Raw genomic sequence first — 26,344 nt, 5'->3', positions numbered from 1 at the left:
ATACGAGTGAGTTTTGATAGTTGCGTGCCCCTGCTTCACACAGAGCGTTTTTGCGGATCCGTTTTTTGCAGTAAAATGCTGGCATCCCAGCAAAGTCAATGGGTTTCAACATATGACATTCAGACACATTGTTTTGTGAGGATCCGTTTTTGGGCTCAAAAACGGATCCTCACAAAGAATGAGCATGTCAGTTTGTTCAGCGATTTTCTAATCTGCTTTTGCTATTGAAAACATTATCTCTGAGCTCAAAAACCTTTCAGGTGATGCAGTTTTTTAAAAAGCTGATCTGCTTTTGCAGCTGAAAAACATATCCTCAAAAAACACAGCAAAAACGCTGTGTGTGAATGTAGCCTTAGATCAGGAATAGAACAGCCATTTATAGGACATTTCATAACTTTCCCAAATTTCTATGAAAAAATATTCCCCACAAACTGCATTGATCTGCTGCACCCATTTTATTATATATTTTAGGAGTCATTTGTCTTTCATCCCCTTGATTACTTTGATTCATTGCAATGGCACCCCCCCCCCCGTTGACATCGAATGACACCCCCCACCCCCCTCACCTCCCGGTCGCTGTTGACATTGATCCCCACCTCACCTCACATCCCGGTCGACATTGATCCCCACCTCACCTCACCTCCCGGTCGACATTGATCCCCACCTCACCTCACCTCCCGGTCGACATTGACCCCCACCTCCCTCACCTCCCGGTTGACATTGACACCCCCCCCCCCACCACCACCACCTCCCTGTCATTGAACTCCCGGTCGCCGTTGACATTGAACTCCCGGTCGCCGTTGACATCGATTATGCCCCCCCTGCCTCACCTCACCTCCTGGTCGCCGTTGACATCGACCCTCCCCCCTCCCATTCGGTTGAAATAACCCTAGTTTTCCATCTCAAGAGTTCGGGTCCTCATTGTTTTCAATGGGGGTTCAGGTATCCGAACCAAACTTCGGAATAAAGTTCAGGTCTGGTACTAAAACCCAAACGTCCCCCGGTCCGCTCATCCCTATTTTCCAACATTAAATATATGTTAAGACTTTTAAAAAAAAATAAAAGTCAAGCACGGCAGCTTCTACGTTTCGCCTGTCAGCTTCTTCTTGGGGCAAGATGGTAATCGCTTGCAGAACTTCTGTTCTCCGCAGGACTGAGAGCTACATCAGTGGATGACGACCGCGATACTGATAGTGATGGTGATGTGAATTCTGCGCTGAAGATGTTACTATCCATTGAAAGCTCTTCCTTCAAGTCGCACACAGACCAGGATTCTCTATAAAACTCATGAAAAATGATCAAATCGCATGCAAAATGGTATCGCCTTCAGGCTCGTGTGTCTAGTATGAGCACTTGGAAATGCTTTTTTTTTTTTTTTTCCTCGACTGACCCGCGAATATCTTTTATTGTATAGTTATGGCGACATATTAATCTCCACAATATGATATTTATTTCACCCCTATGGAAAGGGAAAAAAAAATTTGCATTAAGAGGGGAGGACGGTGATGGAGGGAGGAGGAGTGGGAAGAAGGATGTACGGGAAGATTTCCTGATGTAGACATGGCTCAGAAAATGGATGCTGGGCTCCGGGTGTCAGCTCCGTTAATTGTTCGCTGACACATAATTCTCTTGTTGCCGAGCAACCCTGCGCTCCGAAGCTTCGACGGATGCACTAAAAGAGGACATTATATAATAGAAAGACACATAGAAAGCTACTTTGAAAGGCATTAGGAGTCAAGGCGTGACACGCTCCTGGCCCCACGTACAGTCTATTGTGCGACTTACAATTATTCCTCATTTTGGGCAAAATATTTCTCCTTTCTGGACGATATTTTTTTGAAAAATAATAGACCTCGAGGGGAAAATGACATTCTCCGTAATATCAGCCACAAGAGCCAGGGACGCAGCGCTGTCATTTGCAGACGTGATCCTCTTAAATGTCTGCATGGAAAATAGATTTTTATTTATTTTGCACGTCTACCTCGTTAGGAAGGTTTTTCTGGGATTCGTGATCACCTGATTGCAGCTAATGCAATTAGGCGCCGATCATGTTCCTGCCTGGTCTGCAGTGGTAATAGAGGGGGGGGACCTCTACTCTGGACCTTTCCTACACCCGGCCCCAATATAGGAGGGATCTGTCCGGTGGGCTATGTGTATGTACGTGACCGGCCAGAATATATTGATGACCTATAATATGGATAGATCATCAATATCAGATCGGTGGGGAAGGATTGTGTCCGGCACCCGCCGGTTGGATACTGATGACCTATCGTTTTGGATAGGTACTCGATACCTTCTGACGGGACACTCCCTTGAAGATTTAGACCCTATACACATCCTCTTCATTACCTTCTGACGGGACACTCCCTTGAAGATTTAGACCCTATACACATCCTCTTCATTACCTTCTGACGAGACACTCCCTTGAAGATTTAGACCCTATACACATCCTCTTCATTACCTTCTGACGAGACACTCCCTTGAAGATTTAGACCCTATACACATCCTCTTCATTACCTTCTGACGGGACACTCCCTTGAAGGTTTAGACCCTATACACATCCTCTTCATTACCTTCTGACGCGACACTCCCTTGAAGGTTTAGACCCTATACACATCCTCTTCATTACCTTCTGACGGGACACTGCCTTGAAGGTTTAGACCCTATACACATCCTCTTCATTACCTTCTGACGGGACACTCCCTTGAAGGTTTAGACCCTATACACATCCTCTTCATTACCTTCTGACGCGACACTCCCTTGAAGGTTTAGACCCTATACACATCCTCTTCATTACCTTCTGACGGGACACTCCCTTGAAGGTTTAGACCCTATACACATCCTCTTCATACAAGTCAATCGGCTTTTGTTTCTAGCACATTCGCACGGAGCCGGTGATTTATTTAATGGCCCTCGTGAACTATTTAAAGATAGGCTATCGTCCCTTAAACTCTACTACAGGTATGGAGGGGACTTGGCCCAGGTTAGATTTTAGTAGCTTAGTTGCCAAAAGAGGAAAAAAATTTTTTTTTTTATATGCAATGGAGGAGGGTTCGGGGGGACACTCTTGGGGTGGCCAAGGGCTCACTGCACCGTTGCATTCCCCTGAATTTGCATACTGAGCACTGTCCTATCTTGATTGCCAGTAGTCAATCAGGGGCTCTGCACCTCCGCACGGACGCTGCAGGAGCCCGGCCGCATTCATAGTGTTGCGGTTTCTTATCACTGGTTCCTGTCTGCCGCCGCCGCTCGGTGCTGTACTGCAGACGGAGCGCCCTCACCGACTGAGCACGGCTGGGCTCCTGCAGTGTCCGTGCGGAGGTGCAGAGTTCAGGCATGGTCAATCAAGAATTGACCGTGCTCACCAGGCATGTTGTCACACCAGCCCTCAACAATCGTTGCAGATTACAGTTGTGCAAAAAAAATTTGCAAGACCCTGGTTCAGTGGCCTCATTGGTGGTCTGTGGCTGCCACACCAGAGGATTGCAAACTTCCTCCTACCTACCAGGGTCCTCATCTCCTCTTCTGATTAGTAGACTCGGTCATCATTGTGATATGACCAGCGCATGATATTGGGCTGGACTTACTAATTAGAAGAGGTATCAGGGATGCCTGTAGGCAGGAGAAGGTTTACAGCCTTGGACTAGTGACGTGACCTCTAAACCAGGTTCTTGCTTATCTTTTTGCTCAGCTTTACTATACATTGGACTCATTTGGGGCTGAAACAAAAACTTAAGCTTGCGCTACTTTAGGCCCAACTCTCTTCCAAGCCCTATTCAGTGGGTACGTAAAAACGGGCAACACGTACACAATACTAATTCATCCTAGATGTAAAACTGGTCCATTTTTTTTCTCGTCCTTGTGAATACAGCCTTCGCGGTGTAGTATTACATGGCAGCCAAAGTCAGCTGCAGTGCAAAGTATGGGGAAGGGACAGTCGCAACATGTGACCCAGAGGTGGGTCTCTGACTAAACACCTTACAGTGCACCAAAAATTCTGATCTATAACGGTTACACACGCCCCATAGAGGATCTCTAAAGGTTTACATAAAGCAGAGCGTGCCCAGTAAAGTCCAGGAGAGGTGTTGACTTCTAACATCCCAGCCAACTCTCTCCAGACCATTAATTTCTATACAAGTTTATCAGCTCACTTCCCTTGCCTTCTCTCTCTGCTCAGGGTTCTTCTCAGTCCTGTAGAATAACAATCACCCACCCCTCCCAAGCATGGGCAGTTTTCCTAATCATGGCTCTCACTTTCCTGAGCCATGTGCTTGTTCAAATGCTTGCACACAGTTTTTGAAGGAACTCCGCAGGGAGGTTGTTCCAAACATCTTGGAGAACTGACCACAGATCTTCTGTGTCTGAGGCTTGTGCAGATCCTTCTGTCTCTTCATGTGATCCCAGACAGACTAGATGATGTAAGATCAGGGCTCCGTGGGGGCCGGATCATCACTTCCAGGATTCCTTGTTCTTCTTTGTTCTGAAGATCGTTCTTAATGTATGCTGACTGTATGTTTGGGGTTGTTGTCCGGCTGCAGTAGAAATTTGGAGAAAATCAGACACCTCCATGTTGCTATTACATGATGGATATGTATTTGCCTGTATTTCTCAGCAGTGAGGACACCATTAATCCTGCAGACCCTCATTATTGCACAGATCTCCAGCCCTTCGCAATCAAATTGACTTCTGTTACAGCCAAATATTTCACATTTTGACAAAACAGTCCCGAAAACCTACAGCCATTTTTCTGCACCCCGGTTTCTGTTTTTGTGCTTGCATACAAGGCAAAGCAACTCAACTATGTAGAAAGTCTGTTCTTTTGGCCACAATTCTTCTCTGAAGACAACTTCTCCAAACAGTATATGGGTGTAGCTGGGTCCCAGTTCTGAGCTGATGGCACTGCTGGACATCTACTGATTTCGAACATAAGTAAGCACGACGTATCTTTCATCTGCTGCACTAAGTTTCCTTGGCCGCGGACTCTTTTTATGGTCCTCAACTTAGCCCATTTCATGATGCCTCTAAGCGCTTGAACGCCTCATTTGGAAACCCCAGTCTGCTTTGAAATCTTGGCCTGGTAAACTCCTTGCTGATGCAGTATAACTACCTTGTCTGTTGTTGCTGTGCTCAGTCTTGCCATGGTGTATGTGACTTGTGAATATGAAACTGTCTTCCACAACCTCACCTTTTGTAGCAGAGTTTCTGTTCCACGACCTGTTTGAAGCCTCTTACACAGCTGTACTCTACATATGAAAATGATGCCATTATCACCTGTTTAGTATAACTGGCTACTCAGACACCTGACTATAATCCTAACTTTGTACATTTGTACCCAGAAGAATAGCCAAAGGGCGATCACCAAATATTTGATTGGCTTTTGATTTTCATTTGTTCGTTTACTTTGCATTTTTTTTGTTAATTAATAGTTTCTTTTTTAACACTTTTTTTTTTTTTTAAATATTTTAAAATAATTTTTACTTTTGCAGCATTTTTCTGCACATGCCTAAAACTTTGCACATATATTATACACACACACATTCTGAAAATGTAAAATAAAAAAATTAAAGTCTGCCGAGCCTTATTAAATAACATCTCCGCTATAAATGTGAGGTTTTTTTTTTTAATCCGATCACCGATCAGGGGGACGTGCGGAGGATCTGCGGCAGCAGCTGCATTGAAATTAACCCAATTTTTACAAGTTAATTAAACCAGCTATTTTCGTCTTATTGTATTTCAGCCTCTGATACGCCGGGCCTGCTGCTGCCGTGGCGGTAAATCACAACAGATTTACTCCCTAATAACGGTGACGTATTCACTTACTCAAATTATGACCCACACAATGAAGTAACTGAGCATCAATTTTACTCGGTCAATTACATGCCGAGTTCTTTATGTCTAAAGAAGCCTAAGTGATGCGAAGCACACAGTCCGGGTTCTCAGCCCCGAGCGGTGGCAGAGACGGCGGTGCGGAGGGCAGTTTCCGTGGCAACGCGCTCTCTTTTCGGGATTAGCCTAGCCCCCGCCCCTCCTTCTGATTGCACATCATTAGGTGTCATTAAATAAAATTTAAATATGAACTTCAACATACGACTTAAAACGAATTCTTTTCATGTGCGGGAAAAAACAGGTGTTCCAGCCTCCGATGGGCCCCGAATACATTATCTGCCTGATAACTTACTCCACATAATGGAGTACCCTCCGTGGAGCACAATGTGTGTGGGGATAATCACAGGCACCCCTTCCAGGTCTTGTTACAGCTTTCAGATTGTACCAAGATGCACTGAAAATATATATATATTTTTTAAACTTTTTTTTTTTCTCCCTTTTGGGTGGGGAGAGATATAAGTGTATATATTTTGTTTCTTTTTAAGGCATATCTTTTGTTCTTTTGACAATTTCAGATGCATTTATTCATTGGATCTAATCCTTGGCTGTTCTCAAGTCAATGAAATTGCTCCTTTTTGTATCCGTGCTCCTTTTTTTTTTTTTTTAATCTCTCCATTAACCTTTTGAGAAGTCTCCAAGTGCGTGAGCGGCGTTTAAACAAAAGACACGCCATGCAGCTCTCATTGCATTGACTTGTACGGAGTTAATGCCTAAACGATGCTTTAACCTGATGCTACCAATATGATTTGGCTAGTATTAATTATTGTTTTATATCTATATACATACATAGCTTGAGAAAGGTCCACAATTTTGGACCGAAACGTTGTCATATTGGGCTATTAAACCTTATCACTTATCACTTTAGACTACTCTATGGGCTGCCTCCATTTTTACATGGATCTCTAAAGGACTGGCATGTACCTGGGGGGGCTTTTTTTGCACCAAAAACATAATTTTTTGTGCTGTTTCCTATTTTTTGATATACTGTATGTGTATATTTTATACGGATATTTTTATCATTATATTATAAATAATGACAAAATATTGCTATTTTTTATTTTGTATTTTTTCATATTTATAATAGAATATTTTATTCCAATTACTATTTTCTATGTATAATATTTTTATATATTTTTTTTTTATATAATTTGTCATTTCATTAGTTTTATAGGGAAGAATCTTATTAAATTTTAAAAAGCAAAGTTTCTACAGTCAGAAAATCTAAGATAGTTTAAGAATTGTAATAGTTTAGTAAAAGTTTATAATTGTGAACTAACTTTTTTTTTTAGAAAACAAAGGGATAACGACTTGAGATTTTTGATTCTGGTGTATTAAAAACTTCTACATTTGGGGAAAGGAAGCGCTCACATCTTGTTCGGCTCTCCATTGAGCGCTCCTTGGGGGCGGGGAGGTTGTCACTGAAAAATGTATATTTCCCTTTGAAGCAATTCTATGGCTATCACATGATGTCTTTGCGGGTGGTGGGGGCGGCACATAACCGCACTAGATGGGGCATGTTGAAGTTTGGGAGCAAAAAAAGTGACCGTTCTTAGCCCATACATGTCTTTACTCCCCACATATGTACAGAACATTAAAATTTTAAATTGTCAGTGAGAACTTAATGTTTCTCACATCAGATGAACGTATAGGATTCAAAACCTCAGAGCAAGTTTAGGAATATTGGAGATTTTCTCTAAAGTTTGTAGCTTTATGAATGCAGCTCTGGAGTATAATACAGGATGTAACTCAGGATCAGTAATGTAATGTATGTACACAGTGACTGCACCAGCAGAATAGTGAGTGCAGCTCTGGAGTATAATACAGGATGTAACTCAGGATCAGTAATGTAATGTATGTACACAGTGACTGCACCAGCAGAATAGTGAGTGCAGCTCTGGAGTATAATACAGGATGTAACTCAGGATCAGTAATGTAATGTGTGTACACAGTGACTGCACCAGCAGAATAGTGAGTGCAGCTCTGGAGTATAATACAGGATGTAACTCAGGATCAGTAATGTGCAGTCATGGCCGAAAGTGTCGGCATTTAATTCCTTTGTGTGTATTGGAACAACACAAAATGACGCAAAGAAAACAAAAGGCAAATCGGACATAATTTCACACACAACCCCCAACAATGGGCCGGACAAAAGTGTTGGCTCCCTAAACGTAATATTTGGTTGTGCCCTCTGGAATAAATGACTGCTATCCATCGCTTCCTATAACCATCAACAAGCTTCTTAAACTTCTCAGCTGGAATCTTGGACTCTTCTTATGCAAACTGCTCCAGGTCTCTCATATGTGAAGGCGTCTTTTCCCAACCACAATTTTAAGATCTCTCCACAGGTGATCAATGGGATTTAGATCCGGACTCATTGCTGCCACTTCAGAACTCTCCAGCACTTTGTTTCCATCCATTTCTGGGGGCTTCTTGAAGTATGTTTAGAGTCATTGTCCTGCTGGAAGACCCATGACCTAGGATGCAAACCCAGCTTTCGGACACTGGCTACTACATTGCCACCCAAAATACTTTTGGTAATCTTCAGATTTCATGATGCCTTGCACACAGTCAAGGCACCAAAACACCCCCAAAACATCTTTGAACCTCCACCATATTTTACTGTAGGTACTGTGTTCCTATCTTTGTGGACCTCATTCTTTTTTTTTTTGTAAACAGTAGAATGTGTTTTACCAAAAAGCTCTATCTTGGTCTAATCTGTCCACAAGACGCTTTCCCAGAAGGGTTTTGGCTTACTCGCGTACATTTTGTCAGACTTCAGTCCAGCTTTTTTATGTCTGTCAGCAGTGGGGTCCTCCTGGGTCTCCTGCTATAGCTTTTTATTTCATTCAAATGTGGACTTATAGTTTGCGCTGACACTGATGTAAGCTGAGCCTACAGAACAGCTTGAATTTCTTTAGAACTTGATTGAGCTTGCTTATCCACCATCCAGACTATCCTGCGTTGCAACCTTTCATCAATTTTTCTCTGCCATCTACGTCCAGGGAGACTAGATACAGTGCCACGAGTTGTAAACTTCTTGATTATTTTGCGCACTGTGGACAAAGGAACATCAAGATCTCTGGAGATGAACTTGTAACCTTGAGATTGTTAATATTTTTCAACAATTTTGGTTCTCAAGTCCTCAGACTCTTCTCCTCTCTGGTTCTTCATGCTCTGGTTTCAGGTGTGATTTTCTGATTGCCCCCGCCTTTTACTTGCCACGGGTGAGTTTGAACTAGCATCACATACTTGAAACAAAGTTGTTGACCCACAATTTTGGAAAGATGCCAACAATTTTGTTCAGCAGTTTTGTGTTAAATTATGTCTAAATTGCCTTTTTTTGTCTTGTTCAAATACACACAAACTAAATAAATGTGTATAACAAAACTTGTGTAATTGTGGTAATTTTCTGGAAGAAATATTTCATTTTCTGGTACAATTTCAAAAGTGCCCACACTTTTGGCCATGACTGTATGTAAATAGTGACTGCACCAGCAGAATAGCGAGTTCAGCTCTGGACTATGCAGCATACGTAATGTAAGTTCAGAGACGACATTTACCAGTAGATTAATGTGGAAATACGCCTACAGGTTTGGAAGGTTTTCAACTGATCACTGTTACTAATTTTTTTTTTTTTTGTCCTGAAATCTCCTTTTATTCTTTCTCATGTTTTTAACCTTTTCTTCTTTCTTCCAGGTTAATCTCCTTCCAGGAGTTTGTGGCGTTCGAGTCTGTCCTCTGTGCTCCCGATGCTTTATTTATGGTGGCTTTTCAACTCTTTGACAAAACGGGGAAAGGAGAAGTAACTTTTGGTAAATTATTATTTTTTTTTTGCATGTGCCTAATTACATTTATTATCCCATATAACGAGTGTGATAGGATGGAGAGGAAGAGCTAATGGGGAGTGGGATGTAAAAAGCCATGTCTATGTAGCCACAAAAGGAAGCGCTATACAGTAGACTGCATGTAGAGACTTTACTTTCCTGGAAAACCATTATTTCCATAGATTGGCACCACAAGCCCCCCACAGGGCAAGCAGAAGAGGGGTACCCTCCTGAAGAGCAGTTCTGCATTACTGAACCCCCCACCCCTCTAGGACATCCATAGGCCATAGAGAGGAGTTGGTTTGGTTCGATAACTCCTGATAACTTTAACTTTCTTAATTCACACTTTTAAGAAACCAGGAATATTAAAAGTCTATGTACATCTTTTTCACATTAATTTTTCTTTTTTTTTTATTGGTCATTTTGCTTCCTTAATGTAAAGTTAAGCAACTTTCTAAGTTAGTTTTCATTAAAACTTTTCTACCAATTTTCTGCTGTGGAGAGGGATGAAATAATCTACTGTCTCGGGGAAGTCAGAGACAACAGTCTGTAGATATGGAGGAAAGCATGTGCAGAAGAGAAGCTGTGCTAATATGAGGTTGTATAGACCTCATATTACACCCTGGATTCACATAGAACTCACATCCAGCCTATATTACTGGGAGGGACAAACCCGTGAAAGAAAATCTGCAACTTGGATTAGGATGCAAACTGTATATTTGGGGTTCTGGAAATGAATATCGATTGCATACTAAATATTAGTGTCATCTTATTAGCTAAAGGCAACAAATAACCTGCTCAGAATCATTTTTCCACCTGTCAAGTGCCCATGGCTTTTTAAGGGTTTTTGTGTTTGTTTGTTTTTTTTTATCATCAAGGCTATAAAGCGTGACTATCCCCAGACTATAACTGGGTGGTCCGCGTTATACTCTGCATAGTAGGGCAGCTGTACGAATTTGTGCAACCGCATAAGCAGGGAGCCGGCTGTCCGACTCCCCATACAGATGGAAGAGATGTTCATTAAAGCCTCTGCTTTCCTGATCTCTGTATACACAGCGCTTAATAAGCGCTCAATATACAGCAATGGGAAGCACTAATGGCGCGTCCTCCTTAGGACCCAGCGGTCTTGTGATCGCTGGGTGCTGTTGGGTAGCAGCAGCTGCTGGGTCCAAGGAGACCCAATCAGCTCTGTTATACAGCAAATGGATAAGACTGAAATTCCCCTGTAACTGGGGCTAATATTCTGGCCCCAGTTACAGTTGAAATCAGATTAAAAAGAAGTGATTTTTTTTTTTTTTTTTTTTTTTTTTTAGGTCTCCTAAAGGTTTTTTATGACCCTTTATGGGGGCACAATGTATGAAAGATAAATTCTAGAAATGCATAAATAATCAGAAAAAAAAATGAGCCTCTGCCAATCCAAATCGTTGTTGCTATAGCCCTGCCCTGGTCGGGGGAAAAAAAAAATTTACATTTTAATTTGCTCCCCTTTTCATATTTCAGTGGTCATAAAAAATAAGAGGCACGTATTCTCTTTATTTTCTCACAGATATTGGTAGAACAATAAAAAATAACATTTTAAGTATAAAAATAGCATAAAAATTAGACCAAACAAGTAAATAACTTTACAGCTTTTTTTTAAGCTGCATGTGCGGGGGAATTTTTTTTTTTTTTCAAATGTACCTGATTGGGAATGGGGTTAAATGAACTGGTTAACTTCCCTGCAGCGCCACCATGGGTGATGGCAGGTATTACAGTATCCATTCATATCAATGGGCTTTCACCTGTTACCTCTCTTGCCTCTGAGAGATGAGGATCTGACCTCTTATCTCAGGATTCCTTATCTGGTGTATGACTATGGATTTTCTAAATTCTCTAACCTGGACAGGCTGTAACCTGATCATATGAATAGTTCGTAATACTGGGAAAGTTTAAGCTTTTTAAAGGGTGTTCTAATCCTGTCGACTCCTTTTTAAGGTCATATAGATGTGGGGGAGGGGGTCCCCTCATCATGACCTCCCTCTACTGTTCATGGCATTGAGTCCCCTCCGTGCTCCCAAAACAGCTCCCATTTTGGAGCCTTTAGTAGGCTTCTTGGCAAACAATTTATTCACATGAAGAGGTTGTGTATAATGATACTCACTGACACATTTGCTGCAAAAAAAAGTTCCATGATTTAAAATTCTTAATTGTGTTTTTTTTATTTTGTTTCTAAAACTCTCCAAACTTTAAAATAAAATGTAAGCGCACCTGTCAGTAGGATTGTGCTTAGTAAACCACATACACTGTCAGGTGAGCACCATTACACTGATTAAAATGATACCTTTGTTGATGAAATCCGTCCTGTGTTTTTTTTAATCTTTATTTTCATTTCTGTGATAATGATATGCTCGTGCTTCTGGGCGGCCTTTGGGGGAAGGGCTGTAACTGGTGCTCTCATTATGTATTCCACTCTATGGCTTCTGACAGGTCACTGTGCCTTCAGTGATCTGCCTACTATTTTAAATACTGCCTGTGTAATTGTGGTAGAAATCTAGAAATTTACATGTAGCAAAATGGCATGCGCAGTAGCATCTCTTGTTTGCCGAGAGATGCTACTGCGCAAGCGCGGGCGGCGGCACCATATTGTGGCAGCCAAATTCTTTTTCCTCCAGCAAATTGGCTCCTGCGCAGTAGCATCTATTGCCCGCTCTTGCGCAGTAGCACCTCTCGGCAAACATGAGATGCTGCTGCGCATGCGCGGGCCATTTTGCTACATGTAAATTTCTAGAGGCATTTCTAAGCACAGTGACCTGTCAGAAGCCATAGAGTGGAATACATAAGCAGAGCTCAAGTTTCAGCCCCTCCCCAAAGGCCGCCCAGAAGCACGAGCATATCATTATCTCAGAAATTAAAATAAAGATTAAAAAAGAACCACTGGATGGATTTCATCAACAAAGGTATCTTTTTAATCAGTGTAACTACGCCCACCCGACAGTGTATGTGGTTTACTGAGCACAATCCTGCTGACAGGTACGCTTTAATAGGCTAAGAAGTGTCACATGACACTTGCCCGCCTTTTAGATAATAAAAAAAGATGAAAACATCCCACTTAACTGTGCAGCTCCAGCGACGCAAGGAATGAGGAAACAGGGACTTTTCTTTATTACCTCCTACCCATTCCAACCTATGACAGACCTCTGGCACCTTGTAGCCACAAGCCACCCAAGAAGAGGAAACAGGAACTTTTCTTCATGTTATCACCTCCTACCCATCACAGCCTCTGGGCTTGTACAGCCTCCAGAAAGATACAGGAACTTTTTTTCAAGTTATCACCCTTCTCACAAGTCTGTGAGTTTGTTCTCTGATCGGCACATATGGGAAGGAGTGTGTTTTTTGTTTTTTAAAACTCGCCCCCTTCACCTGTTCAGGCCATTTTGTTGATGATCAGTAGAAACCCTTATTTTGGCAGTAATACGAAGAGAGATTGTCTAGGGGTCTTGTTCACTTTAAGCATCTGACATGAGGTTTACAGTTTGTGAACATTAGCAATATATGTATTTTTATATTTCTAAGGCACAAAGTATCTGACTCGGCGAAGGCGTTTAGACATCGGTAATTGTCTTTATGGGTTCGGCTGTACTTTTTGCTAAGAACTTTGTGTAGGAAACCTTTGAGAACAGCTTCACGTACGTGTATAATTCTCTCCAGTCAGTGTCAAGCCGCGGAGAGATGTCACACTGAATAGAACAACACTGGGGCAATTTCCTTAGCAGTATACAAAAGTGATCTTCCCACACAAAATTCAATAAAAAAAAAAGAAAAGACACAATTGCTAAGGTTTTTGTTTTTTTTTATTAAGTACAGCGCTCATGTAAATAAGATGTGTTAATTGTCATTGGATTTTTAGAAAAACAAAAAATGTAAAATAAAAAATCCGAGCTGTGAATGTATCTGCCTTTTATCTAACGCAATAAACGGAACATTGGAACATTTCCAAATGTATAAATGAACGGGAAAGGAGATTTTTGGTTAGGGCACCACGAAAACACGAAAAGCAGTACGCCATTTTTTTTTTTTTTAATATACTTTGTGCATACGTTCCCTACGGTTATCCAGATCTCTACTTGCAGTCAGTGAATGGAAAGTAAATAATCGCTTTTTGTTTCAAGAAACTTTGCATAAATCAATAGCACAAGGGAATGAATGTAGGAAGGAACTTTGTAATATCTTATCAGAGAAATATGCTCCTTTCTACACTTAGGAGCCTTTTTTTGTTTCTTTCTTCCTGAACTCTACAAATCTGCAAAAAATCAGTCTTGGAATAAAGCAAGAGCGATTGCCAGTTCACTGAGGGATAAGATTAAAATGGTCTGTAGAGGTCTAAAGGATTAAGGAAGGGGAGCAGAGTAAGAGAGAGGGCACGCAAAATGTACTGCAGCTTTCAAGTAAGTGTTTATCTCACCCCAGTGCTGGATTCAGAACTACACTGCTCAGCATGGCTCACCCCAGTGCTGGATTCAGAACTACACTGCTCAGCATGGCTCACCCCAGTGCTGGATTCAGAACTACACTGCTCAGCATGGCCCACCCCAGTGCTGGATTCAGAACTACACTGCTCAGCATGGCTCACCCCAGTGCTGGATTCAGAACTACACTGCTCAGCATGGCTCACCCCAGTGCTGGATTCAGAACTACACTGCTCAGCATGGCTCACCCCAGTGCTGGATTCAGAATTACACTGCTCAGCATGGCTCACCCCAGTGCTGGATTCAGAACTACACTGCTCAGCATGGCTCACCCCAGTGCTGGATTCCAGAACTACACTGCTCAGCATGGCTCACCCCAGTGCTGGATTCCAGAACTACACTGCTCAGCATGGCTCACCCCAGTGCTGGATTCCAGAACTACACTGCTCAGCATGGCTCACCCCAGTGCTGGATTCCAGAACTACACTGCTCAGCATGGCTCACCCCAGTGCTGGATTCCAGAACTACACTGCTCAGCATGGCTCACCCCAGTGCTGGATTCAGAACTACACTGCTCAGCATGGCCCACCCCAGTGCTGGATTCAGAACTACACTGCTCAGCATGGCTCACCCCAGTGCTGGATTCAGAACTACACTGCTCAGCATGGCTCACCCCAGTGCTGGATTCAGAACTACACTGCTCAGCATGGCTCACCCCAGTGCTGGATTCAGAATTACACTGCTCAGCATGGCTCACCCCAGTGCTGGATTCAGAACTACACTGCTCAGCATGGCTCACCCCAGTGCTGGATTCCAGAACTACACTGCTCAGCATGGCTCACCCCAGTGCTGGATTCCAGAACTACACTGCTCAGCATGGCTCACCCCAGTGCTGGATTCCAGAACTACACTGCTCAGCATGGCTCACCCCAGTGCTGGATTCCAGAACTACACTGCTCAGCATGGCTCACCCCAGTGCTGGATTCAGAACTACACTGCTCAGCATGGCCCACCCCAGTGCTGGATTCAGAACTACACTGCTCAGCATGGCTCACCCCAGTGCTGGATTCAGAACTACACTGCTCAGCATGGCTCACCCCAGTGCTGGATTCAGAACTACACTGCTCAGCATGGCTCACCCCAGTGCTGGATTCCAGAACTACACTGCTCAGCATGGCTCACCCCAGTGCTGGATTCCAGAACTACACTGCTCAGCATGGCTCACCCCAGTGCTGGATTCCAGAACTACACTGCTCAGCATGGCTCACCCCAGTGCTGGATTCAGAACTACACTGCTCAGCATGGCCCACCCCAGTGCTGGATTCAGAACTACACTGCTCAGCATGGCTCACCCCAGTGCTGGATTCAGAACTACACTGCTCAGCATGGCTCACCCCAGTGCTGGATTCCAGAACTACACTGCTCAGCATGGCTCACCCCAGTGCTGGATTCCAGAACTACACTGCTCAGCATGGCTCACCCCAGTGCTGGATTCCAGAACTACACTGCTCAGCATGGCTCACCCCAGTGCTGGATTCCAGAACTACACTGCTCAGCATGGCTCACCCCAGTGCTGGATTCAGAACTACACTGCTCAGCATGGCCCACCCCAGTGCTGGATTCAGAACTACACTGCTCAGCATGGCTCACCCCAGTGCTGGATTCAGAACTACACTGCTCAGCATGGCTCACCCCAGTGCTGGATTCAGAACTACACTGCTCAGCATGGCTCACCCCAGTGCTGGATTCAGAATTACACTGCTCAGCATGGCTCACCCCAGTGCTGGATTCAGAACTACACTGCTCAGCATGGCTCACCCCAGTGCTGGATTCCAGAACTACACTGCTCAGCATGGCTCACCCCAGTGCTGGATTCCAGAACTACACTGCTCAGCATGGCTCACCCCAGTGCTGGATTCCAGAACTACACTGCTCAGCATGGCTCACCCCAGTGCTGGATTCCAGAACTACACTGCTCAGCATGGCTCACCCCAGTGCTGGATTCCAGAACTACACTGCTCAGCATGGCTCACCCCAGTGCTGGATTCCAGAACTACACTGCTCAGCATGGCTCACCCCAGTGCTGGATTCAGAACTACACTACTCAGTAGTGCTGCTTTTGATCATGCTGCTTTTGATCATGTGCTACATAGTCAGGAGAGCAGAAAACCCTCATGTCAGTGTGTGCGGTGTATGGGAGACTTCATAACAGCCAAACTTTACCAACTAGCGCAGAAATTAGTGAAAACTAGAGCTCGTCAAGGGGGAAAACTGATGATAAATGCAGTCTACAAGCCACATAATGGCTAGGAATTATTCCTCACATACATACACATGACAACTTATTTTCTAAAAATATGTATACTTTAAAGGATTATTCCCAAAATAGTGAAGGCAGAGTAGAGTGGAGAGCATAGATCTGTTGATCTCTGCTGGAAACCGGCTAACAGAGCAATGATAGAATCATAGAATGGTAGAGTTGGAGGGGACCTCCTGGGTCATCTGGTCCAACCCCCTGCTCAGATCCTTCTACAATGTGACAGCCCTTGAGATATTTGTAGACAGCTGTAAAAACACACATGGTCTATGGCAGAAAATAAAATGTCTGACTAATATACAGGACCATACAATGTTCAGAAGAATTGTGTATCCTAAACATTCGATTATCTTGATGTACCAAATACCCAGCTAAGGTGAAAACAGTATAGCCGTGCTGCGTTGGAAGCTTGTGCTGTTCACACATTCATCAATTCCAGCACAGATCACATTGAGGGAGGCAGCGGCTCTGCAGCACTGGGGAGAAGCGGGGGGCTGCAGGATATGCTTTTTTTTTTTTGCAGATCAAAATAGGACCGTCCTTCACCTCTGTGCACTTCTTGAGTCTGTTGTGCTGAGGGGAGTCGGAACCTCTATTAGCATAGTCATGTCTTACGTAGAAGGCAATGGCCAATTTCTACATGGTCTCTGCAGCTCCGGCATTCAGGATCGCAGTGATTTTTATTCTTCTACCTTGTTTACTTTGTTGCAGAGGATGTAAAGCATGTCTTCGGCCAGACCACCATTCACCAGCGCATACCGTTCAACTGGAACTGTGAATTCATCCAGCTGCACTTCGGCAAGGACCGGAAGAGGCTTTTACCCTATGCGGAATTCACGCAGTTTTTGCTGGTGAGTCCTGGATGCCGAATTTACAGTGGAAACTGCACAATAACTTATCTGGGCTAAATACAATCTTGAATTCTCTGAAAATATAATTCTTTCATATTTAAGCGCCATCACCCACATTGATCCAATGCAGATCGCTCTGGGGTTAATACCGGCACCAGAAGTTATGTCACAGATTGGCTGCAGTCGTCAGGTGATGTAAATAATGCATCGTTGCATGCTTTTCTGTTTCTCACCTGACCGCTGCAGTCAATCACAGGTCGCAGTGCTCCTGTAACAGGTGAGGGGTGATGTCATCACTTCTGGTGCTGGCACTGACCATGGAGAGCGGCCGTCCCTGGATCCACCAGGGTAACGACAGGTAAGAATTGGGAGAGTCCAAGCCCCCATGAATGGGCATAAAAATTGCTAAATAAGATCTTGGAAGGATTGCTAGGATACTACGAGGTCAGTCTGTTGGGGGGTCTCCACCAAATGGCCATTTTTCTTGGGTTTTTCCATATCCAACTTAATTTCGAGTCCCCCAGTTCCCCCTCGTGCCAAAATTAAAATTTATTGTGCATGCTAGGGAGCATGATTCTAGTTTGGAGGGGAGGGGGGGGTTCACAAATTCCTCATATCCAATGTGTACAGGGATGAATGGATTCTGCAGGCTTCTTCACGATGTGTCACATCCAGCATCGGGCCGGGAATCTGCAGCTCTGTGCATGAGTTATGCTCTCGTTACCATGTCTAGACCTCCGGCAGCCCGGGACCCCTTCCTTAACTTCACTTTCTTTTAATGTCACCCCCTCCCCTTAACCGGGACCAGATGGGACCCGAATGTAACTTTATGTTCTCCTTCCGTGCACTGTTCCATCAGCTGGAAAGCTTGACTGCCACCGCGAGCGAAGGAGCTGGCGCTCTGCACCAGCCGCACTGACATTTCCGTCTTACACCGCTCTGCGGTCAGGACTCTGTAACATCCCGGATCCGATTTCCTCAAAGATGTGCGGCCACATGAAAGCCGGAGCGCCGAGCACGTCTATAAATCTGCAGGCCTCCTTGGCCGATCCATAAACCTCCAGCCCTCTCTCCTAAGACTCGTCATAGATGACTTGCTTCCGGCTGCCGTGGGATCCGCTATCAGCCGATTGGCGCTTGTCCCAGGTGTCGGATCTCCACCGATCACATAATAAAGACCAATATACAGGACCATACATACCGTTGTCATGTTCTTAAATCAAAGGAAATCCAGTTGGAGCATGCGAGACAAGCGTTTGTACAGCGCGACACCGACCACACCGGGACAATCAACGCCATGGACTTCAGGGATATCATGGTGACCATCCGTCCGCATGTCCTGACACCGTTCGTGGAGCAATGCTTGGTGGCGGTAAGTAAAGAATTATTTATTTTTTATACTTCGTTAACGGACGATATAAATTTAGACGGTGGGTCTATAAACCAGAGATCCCACCAATATTTTCCGTAAAGGGGAAATCAAGTTAACACCTATTTATTGGATAAGAGTGAACTACTAGATCGGTGGAGACCACAATGATGGTCAGAATGAGGGATTTGTTTGAGCGTGATTGGTGGATCCTAGTATATAATGTATATAGAGGAGTTATCAGTCATTGTACAGGAGGAGGAGATGATCTGTGACATCACCTGGCAAACTCAAGTCATCCTTGTATTCAGTAATAACGGCTAATGAAGTACACTATAATAAACTACATAATTTAATTTCTAAATCTATTTTTTTTTTTTTTTTTTAAATCTTGCCCCTTGCGTCTGACATACTTGGCGGAGATCGTGAGCGCCGGCTTGTTTTATCGCTTCCTTCAGGGCACATTATATTGTGATGTTTCCACATTCATTATCTGGAATAAATAGACTTGTAAAACATTTCTGACCCCGGCAATATTGAAACTTCAGCCTTGTAAATGAGCGGTGGGCCGAGCCGGTGTAAGCCGCCGCCATGTGTATTTGTTTAGGTCCTCGGCTCGCGCTTTCATGGGGTTTATTAGCAGGCGAGAAGCATTTTCTGTGACGGCTCACATTGTTGTCCACATAAATCTTTGGCTTGTGTTTCTCGGCTGAGCATTTCTTTCGGCTTGTTCCCGGGTCTCGTTGCAGGCTGCTGGAGGTACCATATCTCATCAGGTCAGCTTCTCCTACTTCAATGGCTTTAATTCCTTGCTGAACAACATGGAGCTTATTAGGAAGATCTACAGCACCTTGGCCGGCAATAGGAAAGATGTGGAGGTCACCAAAGGTCAGTCCACGGCTCGCGAGACGGCGGAGTGTTATAATTAAATGAACACTGTACTTTCTGACAATGTAATAAATATAGATCTGAAAATGTACAAATTATTCTGTCTTTCCCCCAAAAAAATATCATTCCAAAGTGTCAGCCACCAGGTATTTTGGCTTCTTGTGTAAGGATAGTGGGGGATGCGTGGGTCATGGACCCCTCTGCCAGGACAGTGGAGGTGGAGGGGTGGGGGGGCATGGGTCTTGGATCCTCTGCCAGGACAGTGGGGTTGGTGGGAGCTTTGGTCTTGGACCCCTGTGCCAGGACAGTCGGGTGGGGGATGCGTGGGTCTTGGAACACTCTGCCAGGACAGTGTGGGTGAGGGGCAGGGCATGGGTCTTGGACCCCTCTTCCGGGACAGTGGGGGGCAGGGCATGGGTTTTGGACCCTTCTGCCAGGACAGTGGAGGTGGGGAAGGGGGAGGCGGGGGCCATGGGTCTTTGACCCCTGTGTCAGGACAGTTGGGGTGGGGGGGGGGGGGGCATGGGTATTGGACCCCTGTGTCAGGACAGTTGGGATGGGGGGGGGGGCATGGGTATTGGACCCCTGTGTCAGGACAGTGGGGTTGGGGGGGCATGGGTCTCTGGCCTTGCACTCTTGCTTCTTAAACTGCATAGAAATATAAAAGAGGCTGACTTTCAGGAAAGGTAAACCAATGGCAGGGACATTGAATGATGGGAAATTAGACACGTGAATTTTCCTGTACCTATAGTGCTGGCAAAATGCCGATTAGGAACGTCTTACTGAAAAATAACAGGAGCATGGGATAAGAGACTGAGAAAAGAGGAGAATCCGGCTCTGCTTTTTCCTGGATCGCTGTCCCCTGATGGCCCCCAATGTAAGGACTGGACGCACTTGATTGGGGCTAGTTGTGGTTCCCTGCACAGCCAGTGACCCAAAGTGCAACTGTGCATCAGACACTTGGATGGGGATGTACTTACTTTTTGAATCTCTAGATCATACATGTCAAACTATGGCCTGTGGGCCAAATCTGGCCCGCCGGGTGGTTTTTATTTGGCCCTCGACACCAGAACCACCACCCCTATTTGGACCCATTGTACAGTATGGAGGACTCTGTGGGGCCCATTGTACAGTATGGAGGACTCTGTGGGGCCCATTGTACAGTATGGAGGACTCTGTGGGGCCCATTGTACAGTATGGAGGACTCTGTGGGGCCCATTGTACAGTATGGAGGACTCTGTGGGGCCCATTGTACAGTATGGAGGACTCTGTGGGGCCCATTGTACAGTATGGAGGACTCTGTGGGGCCCATTGTACAGTATGGAGGACTCTGGGGGGCCCATTGTACAGTATACTGTTTGGTCCGCGACTTCGTCCAAGTTTCTCATTTTGGCCCTCTAGTGTGTTTGAATTTGACATCCCTGATATAGATTTAAGACATATTTTCTATTAAAAAAAATTCTAAAAATCCTTGTAAGATTTTTCCCACATGTTGTTTCCAGCTTGCAATGTAACTGATATCTGACAAATACTATTCTTTATTGTCTCTTCTGCTTTTTAATTATCTGTTGATTTGGAGCTCGGCAATGTTCTATGGGAAATGTATGTACACAGTGACTGCACCAGCAGAATAGTGAGTGCAGCACTGGAGTATAATACAGGATGTAACTCAGGATCAGTAATGTAATGTATGTACACAGTGACTGCACCAGCAGAATAGTGAGTGCAGCTCTGGAGTATAATACAGGATGTAACTCAGGATCAGTAATGTAATGTATGTACACAGTGACTGCACCAGCAGAATAGTGAGTGCAGCTCTGGGGTATAATACAGGATGTAACTCAGGATCAGTAATGTATGTACACAGTGACTGCACCAGCAGAATAGTGAGTGTAGCTCTGGAGTATAATACAGGATGTAACTCAGGATCAGTACAGGATCAGTAATGTAATGTATGTACACAGTGACTGCTCCAGCAGAATAGTGAGTGCAGCTCTGGAGTATAATACAGGATGTAACTCAGGATCAGTACAGGATCAGTAATGTATGTACACAATGACTGCTCCAGCAGAATAGTGAGTGCAGCTCTGGAGTATAATACAGGAGGTAACTCAGGATCAGTACAGGATCAGTAATGTAATGTATGTACACAGTGACTGCACCAGCAGAATAGTGAGTGCAGCTCTGGAGTATAATACAGGATATAACTCAGGATCATTACAGGATCAGTAATGTAATGTATGTACACAGTGACTGCACCAGCAGAATAGTGAGTGCAGCTCTGGCTTATAATACAGGATGTAACTCAGGATCAGTAATGTAATGTATGTACGCAGTGACTGCACCAGCAGAATAGTGAGTGCAGCTCTGGAGTATAATACAGGATGTAACTCAGGATCAGTACAGGATCAGTAATGTAATGTATGTACACAATGACTGCACCAGCAGAATAGTGAGTGCAGCTCTGGGGTATAATACAGGAGGTAACTCAGGATCAGTAATGTAATGTATGTACACAGTGACTGCACCAGCAGAATAGTGAGTGCATCTCTGGCGTATAATACAGGATGTAACTCAGGATCAGTAATGTAATGTATGTACACAGTGACTGCACCAGCAGAATAGTGAGTGCAGCTCTGGAGTATAATACAGGATGTAACTCAGGATCAGTAATGTAATGTATGTACATAGTGACTGCACCAGCAGAATAGTGAGTGCAGCTCTGGAGTATAATACAGGATGTAACTCAGGATCAGTACAGGATCAGTAATGTAATGTATGTATGCAGTGACTGCACCAGCAGAATAGTGAGTGCAGCTCTGGAGTATAATACAGGATGTAACTCAGGATCAGTAATGTAATGTATGTACAGTGACTGCACCAGCAGAATAGTGAGTGCAGCTCTGTATGTAACTATGGATAAGTACAGGATAAATGTATTTACAAAGTTAATGAATTTTATGTGACTTTGTCTCTTATGACCTGGAATCTGGTGGGTTTTTGCAGTGGATATTTACTGTATGATTCCACATTGAATACCTTTTTTTTTTTTCCTTCGTTTTTCATTTTTTATTGAAGAGTCCATCATTTATTGTTTTCTCTATTGTCTCTCAGAGGAGTTTGTGTTGGCCGCTCAGAGATTTGGACAAGTTACGCCCATGGAAGTTGACATATTGTTCCAGTTAGCAGATTTATACGAGTCGCGGGGGTAAGTAAAACGCTGCCGCATTGGTTTATAAGCCGAGGGAAAACAATAACCTTAATTAGTGGCTTTTCTTTTACCAAATATACATTTATAATCTCTCATATTTGTATTATATACTGTGTATTGTATCCGCGGCTCAGTAATCAGTGTCGCGGGTTTTTCTTACCAGACGTATGACGATGGCGGATATTGAACGGATCGCTCCTTTAGAAGAGGGCGCCTTGCCTTACAACCTGGCGGAAGCTCAGAGACAGGTAACGCTTCAGGGTCTCTGTCTCCTTACTTGCTTTAGCATATACCTTTTTATAATGGGAAGCGCACAGCGCCACTCCATGGACTGCATGTGGTACTGCCTGACTGATGTTGGAGACGTTGCAGTGCCAGGCATTGCTGCTACTAGTAACGGGAAGCTGTAACTAGATTTGCGCTGTCCAAGCAGCAGGAATCAGAGCTGTAACTGCTCAGTTGCGGAGCTGCACAGCTCAGTCAAAGGAATAGTGGCCGCAGCCGGGTATGACACATCCACCCCCTATTTATTTGAATGCTGGGCGGATGTGCAGTACCCGTCTACGGCCACTATTCTGTTGCTGGAGTTGTGCAGCTCCACAACTGAGCAGTTCTGGCCGACACCAGCAATGGCTGATGTGCGGGGGTGCTGGGTGTATCACCCCAGCCAATCAGACATTAATTACCTGTCCTAACATTAGGCTTTCAATGTTAAAGTCCTGGACTGACCCTTTTAAAGGGATTTGGAGTAAAAGGATTATATTTTGTTAACTTTTATTAATATTAGCTACAAAAAATGGCATTTTTTGTGACTAATATTTATATATAGATAGATATAGTATTTTAAGCTTGTCGCACTGAACTGAAGAATTTTCATCGCAGTATGAAAACTGTAAAAAATAACCCAAAAAAGAAAGGCCGAACCTTTTTTGTGTTTCTTTACCATTCGATCCCTTTGAGATTTTGTTCCCCAGTTGGTATGAAAATTCATCATATGGCTAATGTCTACGAAAAAAAAAAAATTATGGTTCCTGGAAGAAGAGAGAGAAAAAAAAAAAACGGCAACAGTTAAAATTCAGTGGATGGATCTGCAATACCACACTTAACCAGTGAGACTGGTGTGGCGCTGTTTTCAGGAGAATTTTATTATCATGCACAACCATTGGAGAAAGATTTCTTTGATGTTACATTAATGTTAATGATGCAGTAAACAGACATCTCGCTCGCCGTCTCTAGGCGCAAAGGGATCTTGCAAGGGTGCACTTGACTTTTCGGTCGCTGGGACTTGGTGTTCTGCAGCAATAATGGCTGTGCTTCAAATATGAGAAATGCAAAAGACATATCTCCTTACTATTGTTCTTAAATTTGCCCCTCCTGGGTGCCGGGCTCTCGTCCTGGCCGGGGTGCCGGGTTGGCCTCCCTCATGCCCTGGGAATTGTACACGGCTCCCTATAGATCTCCACATAGAAGCCGGCTGCAGTAATTCAGCATTTCAAAGGCTGTGGCCCCTTTTTTTTTTACGTTGGTCATCTACAGAGTGGTCCAAAGGACCCAACCTGGGAAAGGTGGGGGGACGGGGAAAATTACTGAAAGACTCCAAACCTGCTTTTTACATCTAAGTTTTCGGTCGCCGTCCCCCATTTCTATATTTCGAGCCGCTTTTGATCTCTCCTGGCTGCTTTTAACTCTGTCCTTGCTGAGGCTTCAGAACATGTTTCATTCATGTCATTAGTCTGTTCTATAGCCCCTCCGTGCCCGTGTTTAAGGCTCTTTGCTCCCTAGGAAGCCATTTCTCACTGCACGCAATTATCTTCAAGGGCCACGTCTTTTCATTTGAAAGCACGGCAATTATACATACATCACTTTAATTATACCCATTAAAGGGACACAGGCCGTATTTTTAACATTTTCATAAGTGGCGCATATAGCAGCTAGGAAGAGCATCTTTTTTTTTTTTTTGCCTGATTGGTTTATTTGAAGAAAATTATAGAAGATGGTGTTTTATTGTCAGGAAATGTTTCTTTGCAGAATACTAGGATGCAACATAACTTATAACGTAACTTTATTTTTACTGGTTGTTTTTTTTTTTTTATATTTAAGAATTTTGTTTCATTTTTATTTTTTTTGTAGTATTTCATATACATTTTTATTTTAGTTTTACATTTTTATTGTATATTTTATTTTTATATTTCTGTATATTATGATTTTTATTTTTTATTGATTTTTAGATTATAGATTTTTTTTATATTGAAATTTGTATATCTGCATATAGATAAATACATGTGTGTGCGCATGTGTATATATATATATATATATATATATATATATATATATATATATATATATATATATATATATATATATATATATATATATATATATATATATATATATATATATTTATATATATATTTAGTACAAACCAAAAGTTTCGACACACCTCATTTAAAGATTTTTCTGTATTTTCATGACTATGAAAATTGTACATTCACACTGAAGGCATCAAAACTATGAATTTACACATGTGGAATTATATACTTAACAAAAAAGTGTGAAGCAACTGAAAATATGTCTTATATTCTAGGTTCTTCAAAGTAGCCACCTTTTGCTTTGATGACGGCTTTGCACACTCTTGACATTCTCTTGAGCTTCAAGAGGTAATCACCGGAAATGGTCTTCCAACAATCTTGAAAGAGTTCCCAGAGATGCTTAGCACTTGTTCGCCCTTTTGCCTTCACTCTGCGGTCCAGCTCACCCCAAACCATCTCGACTGGGTGTTCAGCTCTGGTGACTGTGGAGGCCAGGTCATCTGGCGTAGCACCCCATCACTCTCCCGCTTGGTCAAATAGCCCTTACACAGCCTGGAGGTGTGTTTGGGGTCATTGTCCTGTTGAAAAATAAATGATGGTCCAACTAAATGCAAACCGGATGGAATAGCATGCCGCTGCAAGATGCTGTGGTAGCCATGCTGGTTCAGTATGCCTTCAATTTTGAATAAATCCCCAACAGTGTCACCAGCAAAGCACTCCCACACCATCACACCTCCTCCTCCATGCTTCACGGTGGGAACCAGGCATGTAGAGTCCATCCGTTCACCTTTTCTGCGTCGCACAAAGACACGGTGGTTGGAACCAAAAATCTCAAATTTGGACTCCTCAGACCAAAGCACAGATTTCCACTGGTCTAATGTCCATTCCTTGTGTTCTTTAGCCCAAACAAGTCTCTTCTGCTTGTTGCCTGTCCTTAGCAGTGGTTTCCTAGCAGCTATTTTACCATGAAGGCCTGCTGCACAAAGTCTCCTCTTAACAGTTGTTGTAGAGATGTGTCTGCTGCTAGAACTCTGTGTGGCATTGACCTGGTCTCTAATCTGAGCTGCTGTTAACCTGCGATTTCTGAGGCTGGTGACTCGGATAAACTTATCCTCAGAAGCAGAGGTGACTCTTGGTCTTCCCTTCCTGGGGCGGTCCTCATATGAGCCAGTTTCTTTGTAGCGCTTGATGGTTTTTGCAACTGCACTTGGGGACACTTTCAAAGTTTTCCCAATTTTTCGGAC

At 43.6% G+C, this 26,344-nt stretch overlaps 1 protein-coding gene across 1 annotated transcript in view; it reads left to right on the top strand.

The window, feature by feature from the left end:
- Positions 1-26,344, top strand: part of SLC25A13 (solute carrier family 25 member 13) — a 109,443-nt gene that overhangs the window by 25,585 nt on the left and 57,514 nt on the right. Inside the window, exons 4-9 of the mRNA XM_073677316.1 lie at positions 9,583-9,698; positions 17,184-17,323; positions 18,549-18,695; positions 19,442-19,580; positions 22,695-22,788; positions 22,955-23,039. Of these exons, the coding sequence (XP_073533417.1) occupies positions 9,583-9,698; positions 17,184-17,323; positions 18,549-18,695; positions 19,442-19,580; positions 22,695-22,788; positions 22,955-23,039 (721 nt within the window). The remainder of the gene's footprint in view (positions 1-9,582; positions 9,699-17,183; positions 17,324-18,548; positions 18,696-19,441; positions 19,581-22,694; positions 22,789-22,954; positions 23,040-26,344) is intronic.

The sequence above is a fragment of the Phyllobates terribilis genome, unplaced genomic scaffold (genome assembly GCF_046119375.1).
Source record: "Phyllobates terribilis strain yellow unplaced genomic scaffold, ASM4611937v1 Scaffold_4__5_contigs__length_816908805, whole genome shotgun sequence".
NCBI classification, from domain to species: Eukaryota; Metazoa; Chordata; class Amphibia; order Anura; family Dendrobatidae; genus Phyllobates; species Phyllobates terribilis.
This window is presented reverse-complemented; position numbering and strand designations above follow the sequence as displayed.